The sequence below is a fragment of the Panthera uncia genome, chromosome D1, assembly GCF_023721935.1.
Source record: "Panthera uncia isolate 11264 chromosome D1, Puncia_PCG_1.0, whole genome shotgun sequence".
Taxonomy (NCBI): Eukaryota; Metazoa; Chordata; class Mammalia; order Carnivora; family Felidae; genus Panthera; species Panthera uncia.
In genome coordinates this window covers 41,120,072-41,146,595 of record NC_064808.1, presented here as the reverse complement: position 1 = coordinate 41,146,595, position 26,524 = coordinate 41,120,072, and the positions used below count along the sequence as shown (strand labels likewise).

The following is a 26,524-nucleotide window of genomic DNA, read 5'->3' as shown; positions in this document are numbered from 1 at the left end:
CTTTTTTCATAGCTGTCATGCTTCTATGCTATGAAATAGCTGATTTTTTTTTTATAGTTTTTGGCTTGCCAGTTAATTTATTACTATCTCTACCACACCCTGTAGTACTCTCCAGCTCACCTGCTGGCTACAAACAGCTTTCTTTCCACTGCTGACAAGCATATTTTAAAAATGTTCTTAACCTTTCTGCTGGTTTGAATCTGTATATCTGAATATAATCTTTGGAAAGCTATTTCTCCAGAACACATCACTGTATCAATACTAAAAGTAAAAATGAATACATTAGAGCAACAGAGCACATTACAGAGAATGATTAGAAGAAAGAGAAAAAGGGAAAGGCAGGAGAGGGAGAAGATAAGGGGGAAGAAGAGAAGGGGGTTAAAAGTAGCAGAGAAAAAATGTTAAGAGGGAGAGGGATTTAGGGTATTGCAAAGTTTAATTTTTTAATAACAAAGTTATGTGCTTCACCCCCACCCCTTTAATTTTCTCTTTGTAAGAGTCGGTCAAGTAAAAGTTCTCAGTGGCTGACTTGGCAAGGAATCAGTCAACATGTTGTAGCAATTTTTTTCAAATTTGTCTCTGGATTTGAAATGCTTGCGTGAGGATCCATTCTTTTTAAATTTGTACAAAGGAAGATGAAGCCTGTTGGAACAGGTTGGCTTTAGGTACTACTGTAATCTGGCCCTTGCTACCTCCAGCATAAAAAAGACAACCTCTAAGAGCCAATCTGGCAAATAATGCCCATTCTGTAAATTCATCTTTCCAGCCTTCTAGAATTTTCAACTGACTATTTTCATCTGAAGATTACAGAACAAATAAAACCTATGGAAAATGTGCCTGACATTAGTTTCACTTGTCACAATAGGCAACATTCCTTCAGAACCAAACCAGCTCTACAGCAAGAGTCCATGAATGAGAGAAAGTACATTTTTTAAAAAAAATTCAAGGAAAGTGAAATGTAGCCAAAACTTATGAAAACTTAAACACAGGAGAAGGCAGAACTTATACTAAGAACCTAGGACCCATTAGACTCATGCTATCTCCTGCAAGAATATTCCTAGTTTCTGTAATTCAAATACAAATTTCACTTTTATGAAAGAGTCAAAACTCTCATGGGTAAAATCCTGTCCATTTACTTTGATTCTTCAGAACGACAAGGTCTCCTGGGATATTAACTTCAGAATTAACCTACTGAAGAAATCACTTGGAGAGGTTGGAAGGAGTCGAGAGGAAAAAATACATTAACCTAGAAGACAAGATTCAAGGACTCTTCAGTAATTGGCTCAAAGTCTCAAACTTCATTTTCCACCCTCCAATACAGAAGAAAAATACACCACACACCCCTAACTACCTTAAAGATTATTGTGTGGTGGTATCATAGGATAATGGTAAATTATTTGAGTTTCCAAACAACTGATAGGTAGATCCCACTTTTATAAGTTATCCTCATTCTTGCTACAATAGGGAAATATTTCAATCACAACCACCAGTCCAGACTTGGACATGCCACTTTGCATCTTGACTGGATGTCCATATTCAGAATAGCGAAATATTACAACTCCTCTATATTCTGAAAGAATTCCATCATCAATCTGCATTTATCTCTGTGAGGCATCATACTGCAGGAAAAGTTAGCAGGTAATGAATGACACAGTTAGAAATCCTAAAAATAAAATGGCACCATCAATTTGTTCTGGACAAAAATTTTTTAAAAAATGGTATGGGTAACAGTATCTATTGTGGAGATCACCATGCTCTTATTGGTCTTGCTAAATTTCTCCTCTATTCACCAAACAATAGATCAATGATGAGAAAAGTCTTGATCCCAGGGCATTTTCTAAGAACATGTGAATTGTTTTTCATACCTTTAAAGAAGATAAGAATTAAGAATCAATCTTAATTTCTTCACTTATTTTATTGATACATCCAGACTACTGACCAATTATATGAAAATCCATGGAATTTGTCACAATAGCAATTAAATAAGTGAATGTGGATAAACTGATATAAATCCACCTGTTACAAGAAATCAACTTAAAATATCAACTCAAAGTTCATGCCTTAAAATAGTTCACCAACGATATAGCCTCTGTATATAACGGAGGCATAGTTAAAATAATCTTGATCTCCAAAAACTAGGTTAGTTTACGTGGATGTGCATATTTTTTCCTTGGACCTCAACACTCTTAGAAATGAAATTACAAGGGCTCCTGGATAGCTCAGTTGGTTAAGCATCCCACTCTCGATTTTGGCTCAGGTTATGATCTCACAGTCATGCAATAGAACCCTGTGTTGGACTCTGCACAAAGTATGGAATATGCTTAAGATTCTCTCTCTCCCTCTGCCCCTCTTCCCTGCTCGTGCATGCGCTCTCTCTCTCTCAATAAATAAATAAATAAAAATGAAATTACAGGGTGTCTAGGTGGCTCATTGGGTTAGGCGTCCAACTCTCGATTTAGGCTTAGGTCATGTTCTTACAGTTCTTGATATCTAGTTTCCCCTACCACCCTCAGCCATCAGGCTTCAAGAGCTGGGAGTCTGCTTGGGATTCTCTCTCTCCTTGTCTCTCTGCCCCTCCCCCATTCACGCTGGTGAATGCATGCTCTCAGAAATAAATAAACACATAGATACATGCATAAATAAATAAATAAATAAATAAGAAATTACTAATCTGAAGAACCTTGGATACTGCCTTGATTTCAAGTAGATAAATTTAATTAATCAAGTATTCCAGCAATAGTGGTTATATACCTCAGCTTTACATATTCTGGAAGACGTGGAAACACCGAGTAATACAAAATATCACTTGGATAAATTCATATATATAAGTCACATATTTTCCACATCAAATAAAGAGTTTGACTTTTCTTAATATCATATCCATTTAAGCCATGTCTGCGAGAGTATAAAATATCAAATCAGAGAACTTCAGTCTGAATTCACTTCAGAATTATCTTCACTAATTTCTAGAAATTATCTTCACTAATTTCTAGATGGGAAAGCTTAGAAAAGTTAATCAACTTATTTGACTATTAGTATTTTTTTCTTTTAAAAAAATAGTTATAATGCTACCTACATCTTAGAGTGGTTAAGAAATTAAATGAGAATACATATATTCATATACACATATACACGCATATACATGTATACTCCCACATATATATACAAATAAATGGTATTCAGTAAATGCTAACTGAAACAAAGGAATTAATAAGAAGCACTGGGTAACAATTTTATACTGAAATATTACACAATCTAGAAGAGGTGGACAAATTCCTTGAAACACACATATTACCTAAACTGACTCAAGAAGAAATAGAAAATTTCAACAGACCAATAACAAGTAAAGAGATTGAGTCAGTAAACAAAACTTCTCAACAAAGAGAAGTCCTGGACCAGATAGCTGTACTAGTAAATTCTCCAACATTTGAGAAAAATTAACATGAATTCTTCCCAAAACCTTTAAAAAATTGAAGAAAAGGAAACACTTCCTACCTATATGATACTGAGGCCAACATTACCTTGATACCAAATCCAGGTAAGACACCACAGAAAAGAAAATTACAGACTAATATCTTTTACACATATAGATATAAAATTCTCAACAAAACATTAGCATATTGAATCCAACAGCACATTAAAAGGATTATTCACCATGACAAAGCAGGATTTATCCCAGGAATGCAAAAGTGGTTCAACACACAAAAAAATCAATGTAATACATCACATTAATAGAACAAAGGGGAAGAAATTCACATGATTATCTCAATCGATGCAGAAAAGGCATTTGACAAAATCCAACACCCTTTCAGGATAAAAACTCTTAGAAATTTAGGAGTAGAGGGCAAGTTCCTCAACATGATAAAGGATATTTATGAAAAATCCACAGCTAACATCATACTCAATGGCAAAAGACTGAAAAGCTTTCCCTCTAAGATCAGGAACGAGATAATGATGCCTGCTTTCACGGCTATACAACATTATACTGGAAGTTCAACCCAGCACTATTAGACAAGCAAAAGGTGGGGGGCTGGGGGGGGAGGTGAGGGAAAAGAGGGAGGACAAAAGGCATCAAAATTGGTAGGGAAGAGGTAAAACTATCTCTATTTGCATATGACATGATCCTACATATGGAAAACTCTAAAGAATCCACAAGAAAGCTACTAGAGCTAATAAGCAAATTTAGCAAAAGTTGCAATCTTGTGAGATTAACACACACAAATCACTTGTCTGTCTATATACCAGCAATAAGCAATCCAAAAGAAAATTAAGAAACCCTTTCTATTTATAATAGCATCTAAAATAATTAAATACTTAGGAATAAATCTAACAAAGGACATGAAAGTCTTGTACACTGAAAGCTATAAAACATTGCTGAGAAAATTTTTAAAAGACTTATATTAATGGAAATGTTCATCAATAGGAAGACTTAACATTGTTAAGATATCAATACTATCCAAAGCAATCAACAGACGCAGTGAAATATCTATCAAAATTCCAAAAATCTTTATCACAGAAATGGAAAAGCCAATCCTCAAACTTATACAGAATTGTAAGGGCTCCCAATAGCCAAAACAATCTTGAAAAGGAATAAAGTTGGAAGACTCATGATTCCTGATTTCAAAATTCACTACAAAGGTACAGTAATTAAAACAGTATGGTACTGGCATAAGAACAGATATACACACCAATGAAACAGATTAGAGGGCCCTGAAATATACATGGTGTATTGATTTTTTTTTTTTTAATTTTTTTTTTTCAACCTTTTTTATTTATTTTTGGGACAGAGAGAGACAGAGCATGAACGGGGGAGGGGCAGAGAGAGAGGGAGACACAGAATCGGAAACAGGCTCCAGGCTCCGAGCCATCAGCCCAGAGCCTGACGCGGGGCTCGAACTCACGGACCACGAGATCGTGACCTGGCTGAAGTCGGACGCTTAACCGACTGCGCCACCCAGGCGCCCCGGTGTATTGATTTTTGACAAGAGTGCCAAGGATATTCAATGAGGAAAGAACATCTTTTCAACAAATAGTGCTGGGAAAACTGGCTCTTTGCAATATGGATGAACCTTAAACACATTATGTTTAGTGAAATAAGCCAGACGTAGAAGAACAAATATTGTCTGGTTTCAACTTACATGAAGTATCTAGAATAGGCAAATTCATAGAGAAAGATAGTAAAATAGAGGTTACGAGGGGAATAGGGGGAGTTATTGTTTAATGGACACAAAGTTTTCGTTGCAGATGTTAAAAGTTTTGGGTAGAGATAGTGGTGATGGTTATACAACATTGCAGATATATTAATGTCATTATGTTGCATATTTATAAATGGTTAAAATATTAAATATTATGTATATTTCACCATAATTTTTTCTAAAAGAAGCATTAGGTATACTTGTAAAATTATTTGTGGTCACCAGGCAGAGGGATACTTTTGGATACTTCTAATGGATAAGGATGTAGTTTAGTGTTGTTAAATTTACTTAGATTTTACCCCCAAACCTAGTGCTTTAGAGTTTCCAAAGAACTTTCATACATTTTAACAAACTTAATCTTTACACCCACACTGAGAAGTGGACAAATTTTTTAGATGAGAAAAATGTGAGGCTCAGCAAGGTTAAATGACATGTTCAAGTAATAATTAAATAAAATAATCTGTGTAAAATACTTAGCACAGTGTTTGGCATAAAGTAAGTATTCAGGAGGCTTTAGCTACTGTATTATAACTAAAAAGTGGGTGCCAAAGGCAGGAACAGGCAGAGATTCTACTCCCAGAATCTCCTAGAAAGCCAAGGATGGCTGCTCTAGCAGCAATTATTTTAAAAATCCCAACTGCACAAAGTCCATGGGTCACCTGCACCATCCCTGGTGCATGAAGGAGGATATCCATTATTTTTATTTTGCAGGCAATTCAATCCTGTCTGACATACACCTCACCAGCTATGAAAGGGGCTTAATCTTTTAATTTTCTCAAATATAGGTACTTAAATGCATTTATCTTGCCCTGGAATGCTGCATCTCTCAGTTTCATAATGTGAAAGAGCAAAACAACCAAAATTCTGTGGTGTATGATCTGGGCCCTGATGAATTCCTTTCTAGAATGACGTCTCTAATTAGAGAACCAATAAAAAAAATTAATTAAAGGTTAAAACTCAATAAAGCTATGTCTACAGATATTAATCTGATAGATATTTCCCTGAGACTGCACAATCCCTGTAGGCCACAAGCCTCCTTAGCAACCTACTGAAGTGGGAGAGTTTGTTTGGTGTTTATTGCATACAGAGACCCTGATATGCCCAGAGCAATGGGTCAAATTATCTGAAGGAAAGAAGGTCCATAGCCCTAAGTGCATTTGTTTAGACTGTCCTGATAATGGATTCAGAAACAGTCAACTTTGACAGTGAACATCACCCTAAGGTAGCCCATGCTTTCTGGAAATCAAGACAATTGTTCAAACAACTGAAGGCACAAACACTATGGAATTGTCTCAGGTTATGGGAAGGCGGAAAAGGTACGAAAACAGAACAATGTATTTTGTGATTTATAAGACCAAGATAGTGATCGCTCATCTTGTTGCTTAGGGGATCAAAATATAAAGTTATGCCACCATTTCAAGGCTTTTATATGTGACAGAGCTACTCTTTTCTAAAAATTTGGTCATTGGCGTATCTGGGTGGCCCAGTTGGTTAAACATCTGACTCTCAATTTCAGCTCAGGTCATGATCTCATGGATTGTGAGTTCAAGCCCCACATCAGTCCCTGCACTGACAGTGTGGAGGCTACTTGGGATTCTCTCTCTCTCTCCCCCTACTCTCTCTGCCTCACTCCGCCTTGCTCTCTCTCTCAAAATAAATAAACTAAAAAAATTAATCATTATTTCACATGTATTTCAAATGAAACTCTCTTAGCTCAGTTTGGGGCAAAAAGTTTGCCTAGTCCAGACTCCAGTCTAACATGCTTCCTCTACTCCTCCAATTGATGTGAATGACAAAAACACTGTAGAGATGAAGTCTCCTGAGTACATAATTTCTCTACTAATCACATAAAAACATATAGTTTTAATCCTTTTAATGATAATTTGTATATGCAATAAAACCTAGATCAGCAAAAATATTAAAGAATTTAGAGTTCTGGTTAATAAAATTTTCTTAGGGGTCACCAGAAAATATCTTATTTTATCAGCCTTGCTTGTGATTAAAAATTGCCCTATGTGTCCAAACCCACTGTCCTGCCTTAACCAACATTTTTACCCACCACAATCAAACACAATTCTGCTACCCCTGATCACTACTATATGCTGCACATATGTTGTTTGATGGAGATGACTCACTCCCGTAAAATACTCTCCCAATCTCCATATTCTTCTTTTATTTATTTGTTTATTTGTTTCTCATTATTATTATTCATTTTAGAGAGAGCATGAGCATGGGAGAGGGCTAAGGAAAAGAGAGAGAGAGAGAATCTTAAGCATGCTCCACACTCAGCATGGAGCCTGATGTGGAGCTTGGTCCCACGACCTTAGGATCATGACCGGAGCTGAAATCAGGAGTCAGATGCTAAACCAACTGAGCCACCCAGGCGACGCATCAATCTCCATATTCTTCTTACTCTCTACAATCTCACTGATGCTGTGTGAGAAGAATTTTTAAAAAGTGGTCCAAATTCATTAACTATGTAACAATATATTCCCCCATGAAAAACAGCATTATTGTTTTTAGCAAAATTAGGTAAGTAACATGTCAACTATGCTGATGTTATGTCTAGTAGAAAATAAGGCTCATACCCAATTTTTAAACGTGAAGAATTTTAAATGTAGAAACACTGAAATTAAACAGAGGGTTTGCACAGATCATTAAAAAGGTTTCTAAGACTGGAATAGGAATGACTACCCAGATTCAGGGTAAACCAGTAAATTTAGCTCACATCAATGTTCCAAGGGAAGTCAAGGGGAAAAATATTTCAGAACTACTTAGAGACATCAGGGAAGGATTGAACCACTGACAGAAAAATATTTTCTGACAAAATATACTCCTGTCCTTAATATGGGTATCAATTTCATAGGGAATAAAATCTGCTCTAAAAATCCTGCTGTAGAAAAATCAAATTTTGACAATTTGAACAATACAATTTTCTTTCATTCAGGTATCCCAAAATCTTTGGTAATACCAGGTGTGGCTAATTTGTACCTGAGACACTTTCAAAGCCAGTCCTCAAGTGAAGCAAATCCTTAACATCTCTGTTCCTTGAAAGATAGGAGTTTTGACAGACATCCTACCTTTCCTCACAAGGAAGATGGTAATCTACCAAATGCAAAAGAGTAATCGATAGCAATAAACAACTAAAATAGATGTGAAACCTCACTAGATTTGCTTTTTACGCTATGTAGTAAGCTTCCTTACTGAGGATTTTAGTAAAGTGATTTATATTTTATTATTACTTTAAGCACATTAAAATGCCTTTGTTCACTTTATACACCCCATACACAAAGAAGCCGCTGCGCTCAGATTTGTTGCACTCAGATTTGGTGGTTAATATAATCAGGTTAATATGTTAAAAAGAACTTGACACGGAAATTATTAATGAGTAGAACAAGGTCACTACTTCTGAGCTGAGGTCACTTACAAAGAATGCACAAATGAAATTAAGGTTGACTTTATTTACTTGACTATCTTCTTACATTGGATTCCTTTGGCAACATATCTTTAAACATTTAAAGCCCTGTTTACAAGGAGGCTCTGAAAGAAGCTTCAAACCATTATGTCCCTAATTGAATTCCCCAGGAGTCCAGTAAACTCAGAGGAATAAAGAAAAATCATAACATTTGCTAAATCATCTCAAAACATATTTCACTGCAAGGTTATGTGACCTGTTTTGAGGTTTAAAGATGAATGAGAAAATACTACTGAATGCTTCATTATTTCAACTAAAATCAAAAGGAATCTTACCTATTAGTGGTGAGCTAATTAAATCTGCCCAGTTTTAACTTTTCTTCCAGGAGAAATCAGACAACAAACAACAATAGCATTTTATAGTGTATGTGACCACTCTCCCAGAGCATAAAAGCTCTTGAGGAGGAGGAAAGTGTCTTTAACCAAAGACAATTATTCACAGTAAAGGTATGAGAGCGAGCTAACAAAAAAATTTGTGGTCTCCAGGGAAAGTAGCATTTTATCTGTGAATTCAGAACAAACCAGGTGGAAAAAGAGAAAGTAAAAGTTTTTTTGCAACAAACGAGTAACATGCCTCCTTCCCAATTAACTTTCCGGTTCTAATTTGACTTTAAAATCAGCTTTTATGATCATTTTATTCATAGTTCCTTTGTATGCTCCTGTGTTTGTTGTGACTACTAAGCAAAAACATGAGGATCTTAGCATTTCCAAAAGAATGTTGAATTCCTCTCTACTTACCTGGTTTGTATGTTATTCCAGGGGGGAAGAGGAAGCCCTGCTGGGCGGCAGCAGCTGCTGCCAGGGTCCGCTGGTCATGTGGAAAAATTGGGATCATGAGCGGAGGCATGTGACCCTGAACCTGCTAAACAGAAGAGAGCCTATGATCAGACAGAGAACAAATGTATGCCAAGAAGTATTTGTTTTTCACTCCTGCTGGTGTGCTGGTACCCGAACAGCCACCCACTTCTGACCTCATTCCGAAGCTGCTCCCTGAGAAAACACAGGCAGAAGTTACCAAATCCCTGTTCTTAGATCCCATTAGGACTCCAAGGACACAACCTTGTCGTGAATTTGCCTCATCCCTGCTTCCACCAAATTGTGGTGAATGGTTTTTCTTTTATCTCGACTCTTTTCTTTTCCTTTTTTTCTTTTTTTTTTCCTTAAAACAATCGGAAGAAACAAGTTTTCTTCTTACACTGTGCAATGTTGAAAGGTTTTGCCCTTTGACCTGCTTTGCCTTCTGTCTGCCCTTTATTTGGAAAACAGCGTTTAGTATCCTTGGTCAGAAAATAATGTCTAATTGTTATATATTCCAAATGCTTTATCTCCCCAGTTTAGGTATCTTATTTCAAAGCCTTACCGCATTATGTTAAACATATAGCTCTTTAGATTTAAGGCTACTACATCTTGGCTCCCAATTAAACTAATATTCTTTGCCATACACACCTCGATGTAACATATAAATTGCTTGTCTGGCTTAGCAGTTTTACAGCTTTATGCACTACCATGTAGCTCAGTAATTATGGAGTTGTATTCAGAGAGCATTTCATAATAAATCCTACTATATCAAATTTCATTTGACCTCAATAAATGTATCAAAGAGCACAAAAATGCAAAACAGAAAATCTTCACTCTATATCTGTATTTGTATTCCATATAAAGAAAATAAGAGCTATGACAAAATCATGCCTGTGAAATCACATTTTAATTTCCTAGCTCCCTTTTTTTTACTCTACACATGCTACCCTGATTCCAGTATAGCATCACAGTAAGGTACTGCCCTGGCTTTTAATGCCTGATTTCATAGGTTGAACTATAGGACTTTTGTTATTTAAAGATCAAAACTAGGATGTACTAACAGAGATGCTCTTTAAGTTCAAACTGGGTCTTTGGGCTCTTTACTAGTATAAAAGAGCTGCATTATATCCTGTTTAAGATACAAACATTTACCAGTAATTCTACCAACCCCAAACCCTTCCCCCATTTAAATTCTTAAATCTTCTCTTTAGGCAAAATTCCATACACTGGCTGATGACCCTGTTTACATAGCACCAACTTGCCTTGTCCTGTCCCTGTTCCCTCCACAGCCAGGGACATGGTGCAAAAATGCTTCTGTGTGGGTCTAAGAGGTTTCATTTACCAACAGCTTTTCTCTAGGGAAAGCCCTAAGATGTGGGTTAATAAAGGGCAAGCAAAAAATAAACACTTTACAGTATTTTTCTGAATTCATTTCTCAGGAAAATCAACTTATAATAAAAAGGTCTTTGTGCAATTACTACCTTGCCAGTGGGGCGTGAAAGAAACTAGCTTTGGGCAGCTATTTCTACCATTTTAGCTGAGGTAAGCCCGAGTTTTGTACGTTAGAGTACAAACTTAGCCTGCGTAAATTGGAGCTGATCCCCTTGTGCCCAGGTCTTGCCTTTAACCCTGAAGAAAAGCACTAGGTTGGCTGTTCGACTCAAGCTTGCTGTGACCTGATGCAAACCTGAGATGTCAAAGATGAGGGCACTGTTCTATGTCAGAAAATAAAACACAGTCTTTTTGGTAGGACTGTTCAGTGCAAGAGCACATCAAAGGAAATCGTTTCATTTTCTTCTAGAAATATGGTTCCTAGCATGTACCTAGAACATAGCACAGATGCTTGATGCTTTAAAGGGGAACAAATGAGAGGTCTAGCTATCATATTTATTTATTCTTTCCTTCTTTGTAACGAACATTTATTAAGTTATTATTATGTGCTACGGATCTTGAGAGGTAGCTGAAAAAAGGAGCTATTTAGCTTGGGAGAGAAAAGATACAAGGCTATCTTCATTTGGCAAAAGAATCAGATTAAGTCTGAGCAGTTACAAAGGGCAGAACTAGACTTAAGAAAGGGATTTTAGGGGAGTTTAATGTAGAGAAGAATTTTCTAATAACGACTTATTCAACAATCATTCTGATTAAAGAGTCACGTGTGTCATATTCCCTAGAGGTAGTCAAGTAAAGGCTGTATACCCACATGTTAGGGATCCTTTAAAGGATAAACATAACTAAACCCCTGACTAGATAATGACCTAGAGAGCCTTTCCAACTCTATGATCCAGATTGTTTCAAATTCAGCATTAGGAAGATAACGTGATGTACTCATTGCTTTATTCATTCATTTACCACATATTTGTTCAGAATCTACGATGCCTACAGAAGCTCTGTTATCAATCTTATCTGAGCTTAAATCTATACACTGCCATTTCCTTGGCCGTGTGATCATGAACAGTTACTTAACCTTCCTGAGTCTATTTCCTCATCTAAAAGCTAATGATATTATCTTACATGGTTATTGTGAGGGTTCAATAGACCAGAAAAGTAACACTTGTGGCACAGTGACTGGCACATAATAGGCACTCAGTAAATGTAAGAGCCCTCCTTTTTTCATATGCAGTTTGCATATTCTGTTCTAGAAAATTATCAAATTACTAAAACACACACACACACAGACACACAGACACACAGACACACACACACACACACACACACACACACAAGAAACAGTGACTCTTACCCATAACTCTACTTCAGAAAAGAAAATATGAACCAACTAAATAATTCAATTTGACAGGCAGAGGCTTGTCATGTTCTTAGCAGACAGTAGGCCACACAGAGCATTATCCCATCCCAAGTATCTAGAAAACCATAAAATAGAAGAGGTGGGATTACAAGGATCATCTGAAGATGCAATTTGGGAATGTTACTGTTATTCATTAAACAGCATCTTAGGATAAAAATATAATTTTACTTCTACATTGGTGCCCAAGCTCTTCAGATCATGAGACAACATAAGGGGATCAATGGCAATTAAGCATCAGACCTTAATTCTTGAATCTTGGAATCTTGGTGCATGAAGATATTTCTTTTGTAACTAGCTACATACGTGAGATGACTAAACCGTCTAAGGTCAATGTCAATGCCAAAGAGCTGTAGGTGTTTCACATTAACATAAGTTGTAAGAATTTAGGGAAGTTCCTTTCTGTCCATCATCCTCTACAAAGTAGGATATGTTAGAAACTTTCAAGGCTATTAGTTTTGAGGCAGCTTCAGTAAATTGGGGGATAAAGTAAGTAAGAAGGGGGACAGAAGACATTGTGAAAGCAATCGTAATGATAGAATCAGAGTTGGAACAGAGTTTAGAGCTGATCTAACCTACTAGTTCTCAAAGTGTGATACCTGACCAGTAATATCAGCAACATCTGAGAACTTCAAAAAAGCAAATTATCAGGCCCCGCCCCCCTTCCAGATCTATGAATCAGAAACTCTGGGAGCTAGGCCCAACAATCTAATATTTAGACTAAAATTTAATTCAGGGAAGTGATTCTCAAACTTCAGCATGTATCTAGTTCAGCTAGAGGGCTTGTTAAAACAAAGACTGCTCGGCCCTACTGTCCCTCCCTGCCCGCTGCCAGAGCCTCTAAATCAGTAGATGTGAGGTGGGATCCGAGAGTGTACTTTCCCAGCAAGTATCCAGGTAAAGCGGGAAGTGTGGCCCAGGAAACACTCTCTGAGAATCACTAATCTAAGCCAAACCTCACACTACACACATAGGGAAATAGGTGCCTAGAGCAGGTAAAAGACATGGCTTGTGGTCACACTATCTACGACAGGGCTGGATTGGAGTCCAGAACTGCTCATCACCCTGTCCAGTGCTTTTTCCACTACATCACATGGACTTCAGTGATAGGAAAGAGAGAAATCATGTGTGTATGTTCTTTGGGTAAAGAAAATCTGGAGGGCTGCAACCAAAACAAATTTTCTATTTCAGAGGTGGATTGTTGGAGTGACTCTGGAGTAGGGATAGTATATTGTTCAGTTCCAGTTTGTTCCTTCTTCTCTCTTTTTTGTACCCAGAACAATTTGATCAATTAAAGCCACTGTCATTAATTTCAAAAATGTATTATATTTATTAACAGTAATTATTTAGCTCCAAACGATAAACTTGCCCTTAACTTATTTCAAGGAAAACAATGATGTGAATAATCAAAATGCCCCTTATTAAAGACAAGACAAAATACTCTGTAGCAATTAGAATCTAGACCAAGAGAAGATGATGAAGCACTCCTCTTGTAGCTCTAATTATAGAGGTAATAATAGTGATGATGATGGTAATGATAATCATCATCATCCCAGCTGCCAATATTTTCCAGTGTTTCCTATATGTCAAGCACTGGGAAAATGATTTACATGATCTATCTCATTTAATCCTCAAACCTCTGTGAGGTATTTACTATTATTCTCCTCATTCACTTAATGAGAAAGACAAAACCGTGAGAGCCTCGGTAGGTTGGCCAATTAAAAAGTGCTACAGCCAGGATTCAAGTCCAGGTTTCAGGATCAAAGTCTACATTTTTAAGTGCCATATTATATTAAGCATCAAGTCGTCTTTTGCTAAACAGACCTAAGTGAGACAAGGAATATAATGCTTTGTAATAACAGTTGACTGAAAGTTTCATAAATGTAATCATAAATTTACATGCATTTTAAATAAATACTACAGAGAGATCCCATGTATTTGTCCCTAATGGCCATAACTTGAAAAACTACAGTACACTATCACAACCAGGATATTGACATTGATACAATCCAACAACCTTATTCAGATTTCCCCAGTGTGATATTATTTTAAAGGAATTATGCGTCTTAAAAACTCACAAGGGTAGTGGAGGTCTATGAATACTTGCAACTACCACCTTTTATAGAAAGCTGACCAGTATGGCCCAGTGCAAGTAATATGAGGATAAAGCATGTATTAAAGCAATAATTTACCCCTTTCGTAGCTTTCCATTTATTGTACTTGTACTTACTAGAAAATTATTGATTGAATGTGGGACAGAAATGGAAAGCAAGAACAAAGAAGGGAGGAGAGATAAAGAAAGAGCGCTTGGCAGCCACACAAGAATCACATAAGCATCCAGGATATTTTTCTCCTATAGAAGTTGTGAGTTCTGTTCACTGCACTGAGTGTCAGGGCTTAGGACAGATAAAGAATTGTGAATATACAGAAAAGCCCCACCCCGCTCTGAAGAATGTAAGCTTACCTTCCCTCTTCCTTCCCATCATCCTATCTTCCCATTTGATGACATGCCGGGGAAGGCAGTCACATTGGAAGCAGCAACTTCCAAAAATATTTTACGAAAGAATAAAAACTAATAGAATTCCCCTCACTCCATCAAAGAATTGCCAGTCTCCACATGTCTTTCCCAAGAAGTTATCAAAATTTCAAATAGCATCTTCTTTTCTTGAAAGTGTAGCTCTCCCTTAGCACAAATTCAAAGATCCTTTCATTATTCCACAGGTAAAAATGATTTGGTTAATACAAAGAGTAAAATTTGACGTGGCCAAAAATATCTCTCTGAACATGAAACCAGAGTCAGCACTAACCGGCTGGGCATGTCACTTGACTGATCACAAGAAACCAGAAACTACATCGTAGGTGAAGCTGAGTCAGGGCATCACGAAAGAAACAAACTGCAGGTGCCCAAGTACAACTGACCATCGATTCTAAACTTCCACAGTCCCTGACCAAAGTGTTACCCTTTTGCCGAAAGTGGGGAACACATTCTTGATCAAATAGGCTACATGCCCAGAAATTTTAAGTGCTTGGTGTTCACATCTTTCAGACAATCAAGACAGCAGCAAGACGCATGTGAAACACTTGGGTTCTGTCTCTTCCTATCTGTAAAACAGCATTGTTGCATCAATACTTATCCCTTTGTTTTCTCTGTGCTAAGTTGTTGATGATGCCGTGTTTTGCCATCTGCCCCAGAGCTTCATTAAAGATACATGAATGGGCTAACTGGCCTGATATCTTGTGAGGAACAGGTGCTATTGTTTGTCCCTGAAGACTTGTACTAAAGATATGACTCAGAATACTTGAGAAAGAGCATCTGCAGCAGTCAGTCAGAGAGCAACTTGGCAGAGACCTGGCTATGCGCTAATATGCAAACAGAGTGACACTCAGGGGGGCTCATTTTCTCTTTCGTGAAGATTATTTAACTTTTTTGGTGATGGGAAATATGTATTTGTATTGAAAATCATGAGCATATTAATGTCTAATACTGAGTTAAAACCAGTGAGCAAGTGAAGATTATTTTAAGGCTTTATATCTAGTAAATCATTCCTCATGTGGTTTAATTGAAGAAAGCTTCTTTAATCTGTTGGAAGGAATTGTTTCCAATGTTTGTACATGACGACAGAGAAAGGGAGACAGAGATAGAAAATAAAGAGTGGGAAAGAGCAATTGGAGAGGGAGGGGGGCACAGGGAGGGAATTTCCTGAAGGCTCTGTTCTTTATTGCAAAGAATAGCTGAGTCATTCGTATAAAATGCTACCACTGTAAAAGCCTCCATGTCTAAAGAGGAAGAAGTAAAGGACCCAGAAACCTTGCATGAAAAGCCTTCAAAGTCAGGGAGGTGTCTTCTTAGTGCCAAAAAGTACATGCCAAACTGTATATGGATCTCAGTTAACTCTGAAGAGTTAGGAGGGAAAGGGTCTCATTTGGTAGGATACATGCATGCCTTAACATAAAACCGTTTCAAACCTGGTTTTGCTTAAATCCTGTCTAAAATGTCGACCATGTTCTGTCCTATTTTAGAAAGTATAATGTAGTAGTCAGCATATTGAAGTTCTCTTGGTCGACCATAGTTGGAAGTACACAAAGGAGTCTTATATTAAATATGGCCTACTACCTATTCATTAATTTTTTCAATTCATTAATCACCTATCATGAAATAAATTGAGTGTCCTGAATGGCCTGTGGCATTTATATTTCTATATGCTCCACTGCTTTTATCACAAGGCTAAGGATATAGTAGGCATGTTGTAACAACTGATCAATGTGAGAAGCACCTTAGACCAAAGAGCCAGTTTTCTGGGCACCGATATGCATTGGTTAATGCAATGAATCACTTTTATTATTAGTAAAAATAATAATAATAATAAAGAATGACTTTTAAATACGTCTTGGTATCACCTTCTTTGCTTTTCATTTGTCTTTTAGCAAATCTCTGCTTGTAGAGAATCTACCTGGATCTGGTAGGAGAAAAAAAATCAAATTTCATCAGGAACAATTCTGGGACACAAAAGACTGTTTGAGAACAGAGTCCCATCTTCCCAGATGTTTCCCATCAACTTGCAATGGATAGACATTATGTAACTGCATCCGGAAGTCCTGCTTTGTTTTTGTTTGTTGGTTTGTTGGTAGCAAATATTCTGTCCCTTCCCCCCATCATCTTTGTCTCTCTGTCTCACTCTCTCAGGGCCCACCAGGATAATACACAAAACAACTTGTTACCGTTGTTAACATTCATCTTTAATGTAATGCAATTTCTTCCAAGAACTGTGCATACTACTGCCACCACTCTTTTCAAAATCCTCACTAAAGGGCCTAGAAAAATCATGAAAAGGTAGAACAAATTCAAGATATTATAATCCAAAGACATCCTTTTAAAAACCCTGTCTTTATTCTTTTAGAGTCTTATGTTTCAGTTTGAACCTCAATTAAGAGCTGACTTTATACTTATGATAATGCTTTTCTGCATGTATATTATACCTCAGCAAGAAGTTAATTGAAGGAAAAAAGAGAAAATAACTTCAGTAGTCAACTTGTCTTTACTAATTTACACTGCTAAATATATTTCATAAAATATCTAACATATTCACAGAAGAAATAAAAAAAAAACATATCTTGTCTCTAGTTCACTATGTCCCCACTCTAACAAGAGTAAGACATGCAAACAAAGCAATTTTTTTTACTAGGTTGGTCTTTAAGATAGTTATTTAAATCCACATCACAATCTGCATTTTCCAGGTTTCTTCCTTGCTTATACAGGACAGAAATGATCATTGAATGTAAGAGCACAATAACTCCATCCATCAGGTCAATAGCACAAGTTCTAAAAATCTTCTTTAGGTGCATATTCAGAGAGAGATATTAATAACCCTGAAAGAGCCAATCCTGTCCTTTGTGTTAACACTTCTTTTTATAATCTCAGCATACTGTATATACCCACTCTATTTATAAGTTCTAAAATGGGCAAATAACTCATTAATCTACCAGGATCATCAGTAGTCAAATGTCACTTCTTTATCTCTTGTTCACTTTATTTTATTTATTTATTTATTTATTTATTTATTTATTTTGAGAGAGAGAGAGAGAGAGAGGGTGAGTGCATGAGCACACACGCATGAGCAGGTGGTGGGTATAGAGAGAGGGAGAGAGAGAATCCCAAGCAGGCTTTGCGCTGACAGTGGGGCTAAATCTCGTGAACCATGAGATCATGACCGGAGCTGAAATCAAGAGTTGGTTGTTTAACCAACTAAGCCCTCCAAGCACCCCGATCTCATTCATTTGTACATGTTCTGTTTAAATACTGAATTTTGAAAGAAAAGAACATGGATTTAGCACTAATATAATCATAATTCCTAGTATCTCTTACTTATTTGTCCTCTTACTCTCGGAAATAAAGAGCTCCACACATATAAGATGACCTCTTAGGCTCCCAAGAAACATGTCACTTTATAAAGAGGTCTATAGTGCCTGTCTTTAATCACCTGACCAGCAGCCATTTATTGAGCACCTAGTACTATCTGACTGGTACTGTGGTAGGCACTGGGAATATAAAGATGGCTTAGAGAAGTCTATAGCCTTATTTTATCAGGTGGTGGTGCTAGGTTTGTTTTCACTTACATAATAGCACAAATCATCCAGTTTGTCAGCTTACTTGGGAACAGGGTCAACAGAGAAAGTAAAGATTTGCTTAAAAAGAAAACTAAATTACAACAAAAATTCCATTAAGTATCATTCCATAGTCTTCCTATGGCCTATAACCTAGAAAAATTTTGAGAGTATTTATGAGGACAAAAGTCAGATTACTTTATAAAATGGATGATAAATGTTAATTAAATGTGTTTAAATTATCTTACTATGTTTTAAGAAACTCTCACCAGGAGGGAAGCAGAATATCCTGGCCAGAGAGAAATTAATAAAACATGTTATGCAAAAGTAAAATTTATGATTCATTTGGAATTAGATATCTACCACCTTTTCAATCCATACAAATGCATAATCTTGTCAATTAAATATTATTGTTAAGGTCTAGTAGTATGTTAAAATCACTTTAAAGTGCAACTAAGGAAAATTCATGTGTGTTTATTACTCCTTAAGGATCTATTAGTGGGTATTTTATTCAGATTCGTGCTGTAAAATCTGCATAAACTCAGCATATTGTTATCCCCATGTGTGCATTTGTTTGGTTAAAGCAGAACAGCAAATCTCAATTTTTGCAACTTCTGGAAAAGTCAAGAGAACTAAAACAGTCTTAATTTTAATCAGATACAAACAGTTATCACTACAGAAGTGAAGAGTTGACTATTATGCAAATAGTCACAGTTAGTGGTCACCAGGCCATCACAGAAGACTGAGCTAGTCAATTACTTTAGATATTTCCAAAGACTAGTGAAGATGAATGTTTCTTATTCCACCCTGTCTTATTTCCACAGAAGTATGAAACATATTAGAGACTAATGATTGTTGTTCTCAGATGGAAACCCCATTAAATATACAATGATCAAAATGTTTTGCAAAGATGGAAATTAATTTTTTTTTCAAATTTTGTATAAATGCCATATGAATATGGTAACATTGTGAAGAATATGGCATTCCTTTCTTTGTAACAACCAAATTCAGGTATAAACCTTTCATAAACTTTTGACCTGTAATGAAGGCAATCTGGCTTTTACCCCTGAAGTATTTTACACAAGCTTGTTCTGGTAGCAATGACCAGAGTTCAATTATTAAATTCCTCTTACAGAAATGCAAGTTTACATCTTAGACTACAGGTCTTGTTAAAATTATGCACAACTTAAAGGCAGGGACTTTATATCTCCCTGGGGCTTAGCAAAAGCTCCTCTCTTGCACAGAGTAGGGGCTCAACAAATATTCATAACACAGATGTATTACAGAATTTTCATTCTCTGAAACTAAGCTACAATAATTCTGATTTTTTAACCTTCTGAATCAATTCAAAGTCCTTTTATCATTTGCAATCCTCAAATCGAAGCAACAGAAATATGCATCTGCTCCAAATATACCTCATCACAGCAATCTTTTCTTTTGGCATGCCATGCTCGGACTTTGAAGTCCACTGGTTGGTGTGAGAATATAAAAATTGACCTTATTCATTTATTAGAAAATATTTTTAATGACTGAGTTCCCCTAGCACATCTGTTGAAATTCTTCTATAGTATAAAGAGGACTCTAAGCTTCTTTAATAATTTTATCATCATTGATTATAATCCTTACTGACAGAGATGATAAGCTCTTCTCACCAGAAGAGCCAAGAATACAGTTTTGCAAAATAATAATAAAAAATATTTGTTATGTCACAGTGGGCTGGTTATACAACATAGAATGAATGACAGAGAAGTATTTAAGCATCAGCTATTATCAAAAATAGAAGCAATTTCATCTGAAGCTACAGGCCTGAAAAATATGCTGTGAACTCCAAACAGAACATAAATAAGATGTCTAAGCTATTGACAGCTGGGGCCCAGCCATGGCAAGCTGACCTTCCCTGGAAGTACCAATAAGAGATGGTGCCTATATATGTAACTGAGGTGGGGGCTGGAGAGTAAAGTAAGGGGATTGCTATAAGAAATGGATACTGAGTAAAAGGATAAATAATAACTATAGCCAAAGGGGCGCCTGGGTGCCTCAGTCAGTTAAGTGTCCAACCTCGGCTCAGGTCATGATCTTGCAATTCATGGGTTCGAGCCCCGCACCGGGCTCCATGCTGACAGCTTGGAGCCTGGAGCCTGTTTTGAATTCTGTGTCTCCCTCTCTCTCTGACCTCCCCCTACTTGTGCTCTGTCTCTCTCCCTCTCAAAAATAAATAAACATTAAAAGAACAAATTAAGAAAATAATAATAACTTTCAGGCTTTCACTCTTTATCGCACTCTAATCTTTTTAGTGCAGAAAGTTAATGACCTGCAACTTCAATGTCATTTTGGAATGTAATCAACAACCCCTGCCCCAGCCTCAGCATGTACACTTCTACTCATACACACACACACTTACACACGCTTCTTCACCTGCTACCCCAAGTAAATGCAAAGTATGTCAACACTGAAGATGATGTAAGGATAAGCTAACATGTTATTTAAAGAGAGAATTTGGGGGTGGGTGGCTCAGTCAGTTAAACGTCTGACTCTTGATTTTGGCTCAGGTCATGATCTTGACCTGATCATGAGATCGGGCTCTGTGCTGAATGTGGAGCCTGCTTAAGATTCTCTCTCCCTCTGGGGTGCCTGGGTGGCTCAGTGGGTTAAGCATCTGACTTCAGCTCAGGTCATGATCTCACGATTTGTGAGTTGGAGCCCCGCGTCAGGCTCTGTGCTAACAGCTCAGAGCCTAGAGCCTGCTTTGGATTATGTGTCTCCCTCTCTCTCTGCTCCTCCCCCACTTGTGCTCAGTCTCTCTCTCTCTCTCTCTCAAAAATAAATAAACATTAAAAAAAATTTTTTTAAAAGATTCTCTCTCTCTCTGACCTCCCCCTTTCTCATGTGGTCTCTGTTGATAAAAAATAATAATAAAATAAAAATAAAAAGAGAGGGGCACCCAGGTAGCTCATTCGGTTAAACATCTGACTTTTGATGTTGGCCAGGTCATTATCTCATGGTTTGTGGGTTTGAGCCCTGCCTTGGGCTCCACACTGACAGCGAGAAGTCTGCTTAAGATTCTCTCTTTCCCTCTCTCTTCCTCACCCATGCTCGTGCTCACTCTCTCTCCCTCTCAAAATAAATAAACTTTAAAAAAATAAAGAGAGAAATTTTCTTTTTGTATTTTTATTTAGTACTATGTTCATATTAAATAACTTAGATATAATAATGTCTCTATTATGAAACATAATGTCCAAACTCCCTAGCCTAGTCTGGTATTAAAATCAGCCTGTAAGATGTTCTTAATGTACCTTTCAAGGTTGTTTTTCTATTATGTTTGCCATCTTTCATTTATTGCTTTCAATAGCTTCTAAGTCTTTGTTCAAGTCACTTCTTCTAACATATAGACTGATCTTTCCTCTCCTCTCTGCCTTCCCAAATCTGACCTACCTTTCAAAGTTTAGCTCAAATTCAACTACTAAATGAAAATTCCCCAAGCAAAAAATATCTTTCCCTCTGTTAAAATTTATACTGCACATATTGTATTGAATTATTTAATGGTTTTTATTTCAATCTGACATTATTGTGGTGTCAATTCTATCTAGGTATTGGGGACATAGAAGTACACAAAATCCTCTACCATTATCTCCTAGGGAAGACAGACAACATGAAAATAAAAGTATATATGCATACATATGTATATATGTGTGTGTGTGTATACATACACATGGGCAAAAAATATATAAAAATACAAAACATACCCATTCATAATAAATTCTATGAATAAAAATAAAGTAAGATAATGAGATAGCATTTGAAGGGTAGAGGCCAGAAAGAGGGATATAGTGGGTAAGGAGTAGAGAGGACTATTTTTGATAGGGATGGCCAAGGAAGGCTTCTATAAGAAGATAATGTAGCACAGGGTTGAATGACCTAAGGAAATGCTACCTGGAATTACACGAGAGAAAAGCAACTCAGGCAGAAGGCACATGGGGCAAAGTAACTGAAGCAGCAATAACTTGGGTTGAGTAGCCTAATAAGTCCAAAGCAAAATGAGCAGAGAGTAGCAAGGGAAAGATTAGAAAGATGGGCAAAGACCAGATCATTTGGGGCTTTGTAGGGCACAGTGAGGAATTTGGATTTTCTTTTGAATGTGATAGAAAGCCATTAGAGGGTTTGAGGAGAGAATTGGCATGAGATCTGATTTAGATTTATAAAGATCATTCTGGTTTCTGTGAGGAAAATGACTATATTAGTGCAAGAATGAAAGCAAGGAGACCAGGTTAGAAACGACCTCAACAGTCGTGAAGTAGGGATATATTGTTGGCCTTTTTCCATCTTATATATCCTGTCTGGTACAGTAAAAAAAAAAATCTTGCAGATAGGTTCGTAATATACTACTACCAGGACAGTGCCTTTAAATATGAAAGTAATTATCTGACTGATTGATTAACTGACTGACTAAAACATGGCTTGTCCAGCGATTCCATATGAGACAAGAAGCACATAACTTTCAAACATTTGTACTCTTTTATGCCACAGGGGAGAAGAGGATAACAAATTAAAATCTAAGTGGCTACTGTTACATCACTGCAAATATTGTATTTTCTGCAAATATTATATTTTTTAATAAAAGTTTAGGTAGCAGAGAAGCTTACTGATGGAAACTAAAAATGTAATTCCTGAATTTAGTCTCTGTATGGGAAGAATAGGAATATTTAAAACTATTCAAGCTACCTGCCAACTTTTCTATGGGAAAAAAAATCAACTGTTTTTGAGATCAGAAAGTTGACAATCTAAGATCAGAAAGTTGAAAATCTAATATATATAAACTGGCTCAAACACTGGTTAAATTAAACATCTATTGCTTTCAGTTTTTGTTGGTAGTTTATACTAATGTCGTATATGTCAAATGAAATTGGAATTTACAATACAGAGTCATATGCTGCAGCAATTTACCTCTCATAACTTTTTGCATTACAAAGAACAATAGACCAATAACATCATTTAAGACTGATTAGGAATAACTTATGCAATTGCAAATGCAAAGGAATAGAAACCAAGCCCAAAAAGAAATGGGATGATATGCTGGATCACTCAGGTCAATAACATAAAAATAATCAGAATTCTAAATGGAAAATAAAAACATTGACTTTTCCAACATTATTTAAGCAATCCTACTAATAAATCCTAATATTCATTTGTTCTCTATTTTAAAGTATTGATTTTTACTTCACTCCACGTAAAACACAGTATTACATAGCCCTTGATGATATTTCTTAATAGTAAGCAAATAAAGAAGGAGGAGCATTGTATATCTTAGATTTAAAATTTTAGCCAATCTTCTGTGCCACCCCCCCCCCCAAAATAAAAGTAGTATTAGACAGGGTTGCCCTAATTACAAGATGTTGAGAAAAGAGAAGAGAAAAGAAGAGAAATGAAATGAAGAAAGACATGAGAAGAATGAAAAGAGGGGTACCTGGGTGGCTCAGTCAGTTAAGCGTCTGACCGGCTCAGGTCATGATCTCACAGTTCATGGGTTCGAGCTCCGCATTGGGCTCTGTGCTGACAGCTCGGAGCCTGGAGTCTGCTTCTGATTCTGTGTCTCTCTCTCTCTCTGTCCCTCCCCTGCCCACACTCTGTCTCTCAAAAATAAATAAATGTAAAAAAAAAAAAAAAAGAATGAAAAGAGAAATATAAAAAGTGGTACAAAGAAAGTAAAGAGAGAAGAAAGAGGAGGGAGGAAACAAGCAAGCTAGGGTATTGTGGACTTTTAAGAAAAGTAGTACTATCTTTTATAACCACAATTTTTACCTGTTTACTACTCACTCAGTCTCTCACACTTCAACAAATGTAAACTCCAAACCCCAGTGTTATACTTACCTTTCAAATATTTTGCAAAGATCAAATGATATATGTAGCTCTTTGCAAAATAGAAATTGCTGTAAAAACTTTAATTAAAAAGTTAATTATATTACAATAACATCAATACCAATAAAATATTTAGAAATAAATTTAGCCAAGGAGGTGAAAAGTCTCTATATGGAAAGCTATAAGACATTGATGAAAGAAATCAAAGCCACAAATAAATGGAAAGGTATCCTGTGTTTATGGATTTAAAGAATTAATATTGTTAAAATATCAATGCTACCTAAAGCTATCTAAAGATTTAATGCAATCCCTACCAAGAGTTCAAAGGCATTTTTTAATAGAAGTAGGAAAAAAAAAACACTTAAAAATTTACATGGGACCACCAAAGACCAAATAGCCAAAGGAATTCTGAGAAAGAAGAACAAAGCAAGGAGGTACCACACTTCTGATTTCAAGTTATACTATAAAGGCGTCTTCATCAAAAGAGTATGGTATTGGCATAAAACAGACATACGGATCAAGAGAACAGAACCGAGAGCCTAGAAATAAACCTAAGTGTATACAATCAACTAATATTTGACAAGGGAGCCAAAAATACTCAATGGAGCAAAGATAGTCTAGTCTCTTCAATAAATGGTGCTGGTATAACTGGATATTCACATGTAAAAGAATGAAACTGGGCCCATACATTATACCACTCATGAAAATTAACTTGAAATGGATTAAAGACTTAAACATAAGACCTAAAAACATGAAACTCCTAGAAGAAAACATATGAATAAAACTCCTTGGCATGGGTCTTGGTAATGATTTTTTGGATATGACCCACCTAAAGTACAGGCAACACAATAAAAAATAAAGAAATGGAACTACATAAAATAAAAAAAACTTCTTCAAAGCAAAAGAAACCACCAAGAAAATGAAAAGATAACCCATGAGATGGGAAAAATATTTACAAACCATATATCTGATAAGAGGTCAATATCCAAAATATATAAAGAACTCATACAATCAATAGCAAAAAAAAACAAAACCAAAAACCAAAAACCAAAAACCAAAAACCAAAACCAAAACCAAACCAAAACAAAAAAACACTTAAAAAATGGACAAAGTACCTGAACAGACATTTCTCCATAGAAAATGCTTTAAAGGCCAACAGGTACATGAAAAGATGCTTCACATCACTAGTCATTATGGAAATGCAAATTAAAACCACAATGATATATTACCTTATGCCTATTAGAATGGTCATCATCAAAAAGACAAGATAACAAATGCTGGTGAGGATGTGGAGAAAAGGGAATCCTTGTGCACTGTTAGCGGGAATGTAAATTGGTACAACCACTATGAAAAACAGTGTGGAACAATCTCAAAAAATTAAAAATAGAATGACCACATGATCTAGCAATTTCATTTCTAAAAATCCCTACCAAGGGATTCATATCCAAAGGTAATGAAAACACTAACTTGGAAATATATCTGCACTCCCATGTTCATAGCGGCATTATTTACAATAACCAAGCCAGCATGGAAACAACTTTAGCATCCACTAATGAATGAATGAATAAAGAAGTTGTGGTACATACATAAAATAGAATATTATTCAGCCTTTACAAAAAAAAAAAAGGAGAAGTCTACCATCTGCAACAACATGGATTGGCCTTAGTGGCATTATGCTAAGTGAAATAAGTCAGACGGAGGAAAGACAGACAAATGTGTTCTCACATATGGAACTAAAAAACAAACAAACAAGACAAAACAAAAAACTAAACTCAGCAAAAGAGATCAGACTGTGGTTAGCAGAGATTGGGCTGGGGGGAGGGGGAACCAGAGGAAGGTGGTCAAAACATACAAACTTCCAGTTATAAGATAAATAAGTACCATGGATGTAATATACACGAAGACTACAGCTAACACTGCTGTATAACATATAGGAAAGTTAAGACAGTAAATCCTAAGAGTTCTCATCACAAAGAGAAAATATGTTTTTCCTTTATTTTTTCTTCATTCTTTTATTGTTTATTTTTGTATCTATATGAGAAGATGGATATTAGTTGAACCTATTGTGGCAATTATTTTGCAACATATGTAAATCAAACTATCATGCTGTACACCTTAAACTTATATAGTGATGTATGTCAATCCATTTCTCAAGAAATCTGGAAAAATTAATTATAAATATTTAATTAAATTAAGATATATATGATATATATATATATCATATATATATAACACATATATATATGATATATATATATATCATATATATAACACATATATATGATATATATATATATAT

At 36.1% G+C, this 26,524-nt stretch overlaps 1 protein-coding gene across 26 annotated transcripts in view; it reads right to left on the bottom strand.

Moving 5' to 3' along the window:
- The window catches only part of SOX6 (SRY-box transcription factor 6), a 687,546-nt gene that overhangs the window by 114,250 nt on the left and 546,772 nt on the right, over positions 1-26,524 (bottom strand). For 19 of the 26 annotated variants that reach the window (XM_049617879.1, XM_049617886.1, XM_049617897.1 and 16 more), the window contains one exon: positions 9,408-9,531. In XM_049617879.1, coding sequence (XP_049473836.1) covers positions 9,408-9,531 — 124 coding nt within the window. The remainder of the gene's footprint in view (positions 1-9,407; positions 9,532-26,524) is intronic. The other 7 variants (XM_049617856.1, XM_049617923.1, XM_049617962.1 and 4 more) reach the window with 1 other exon arrangement.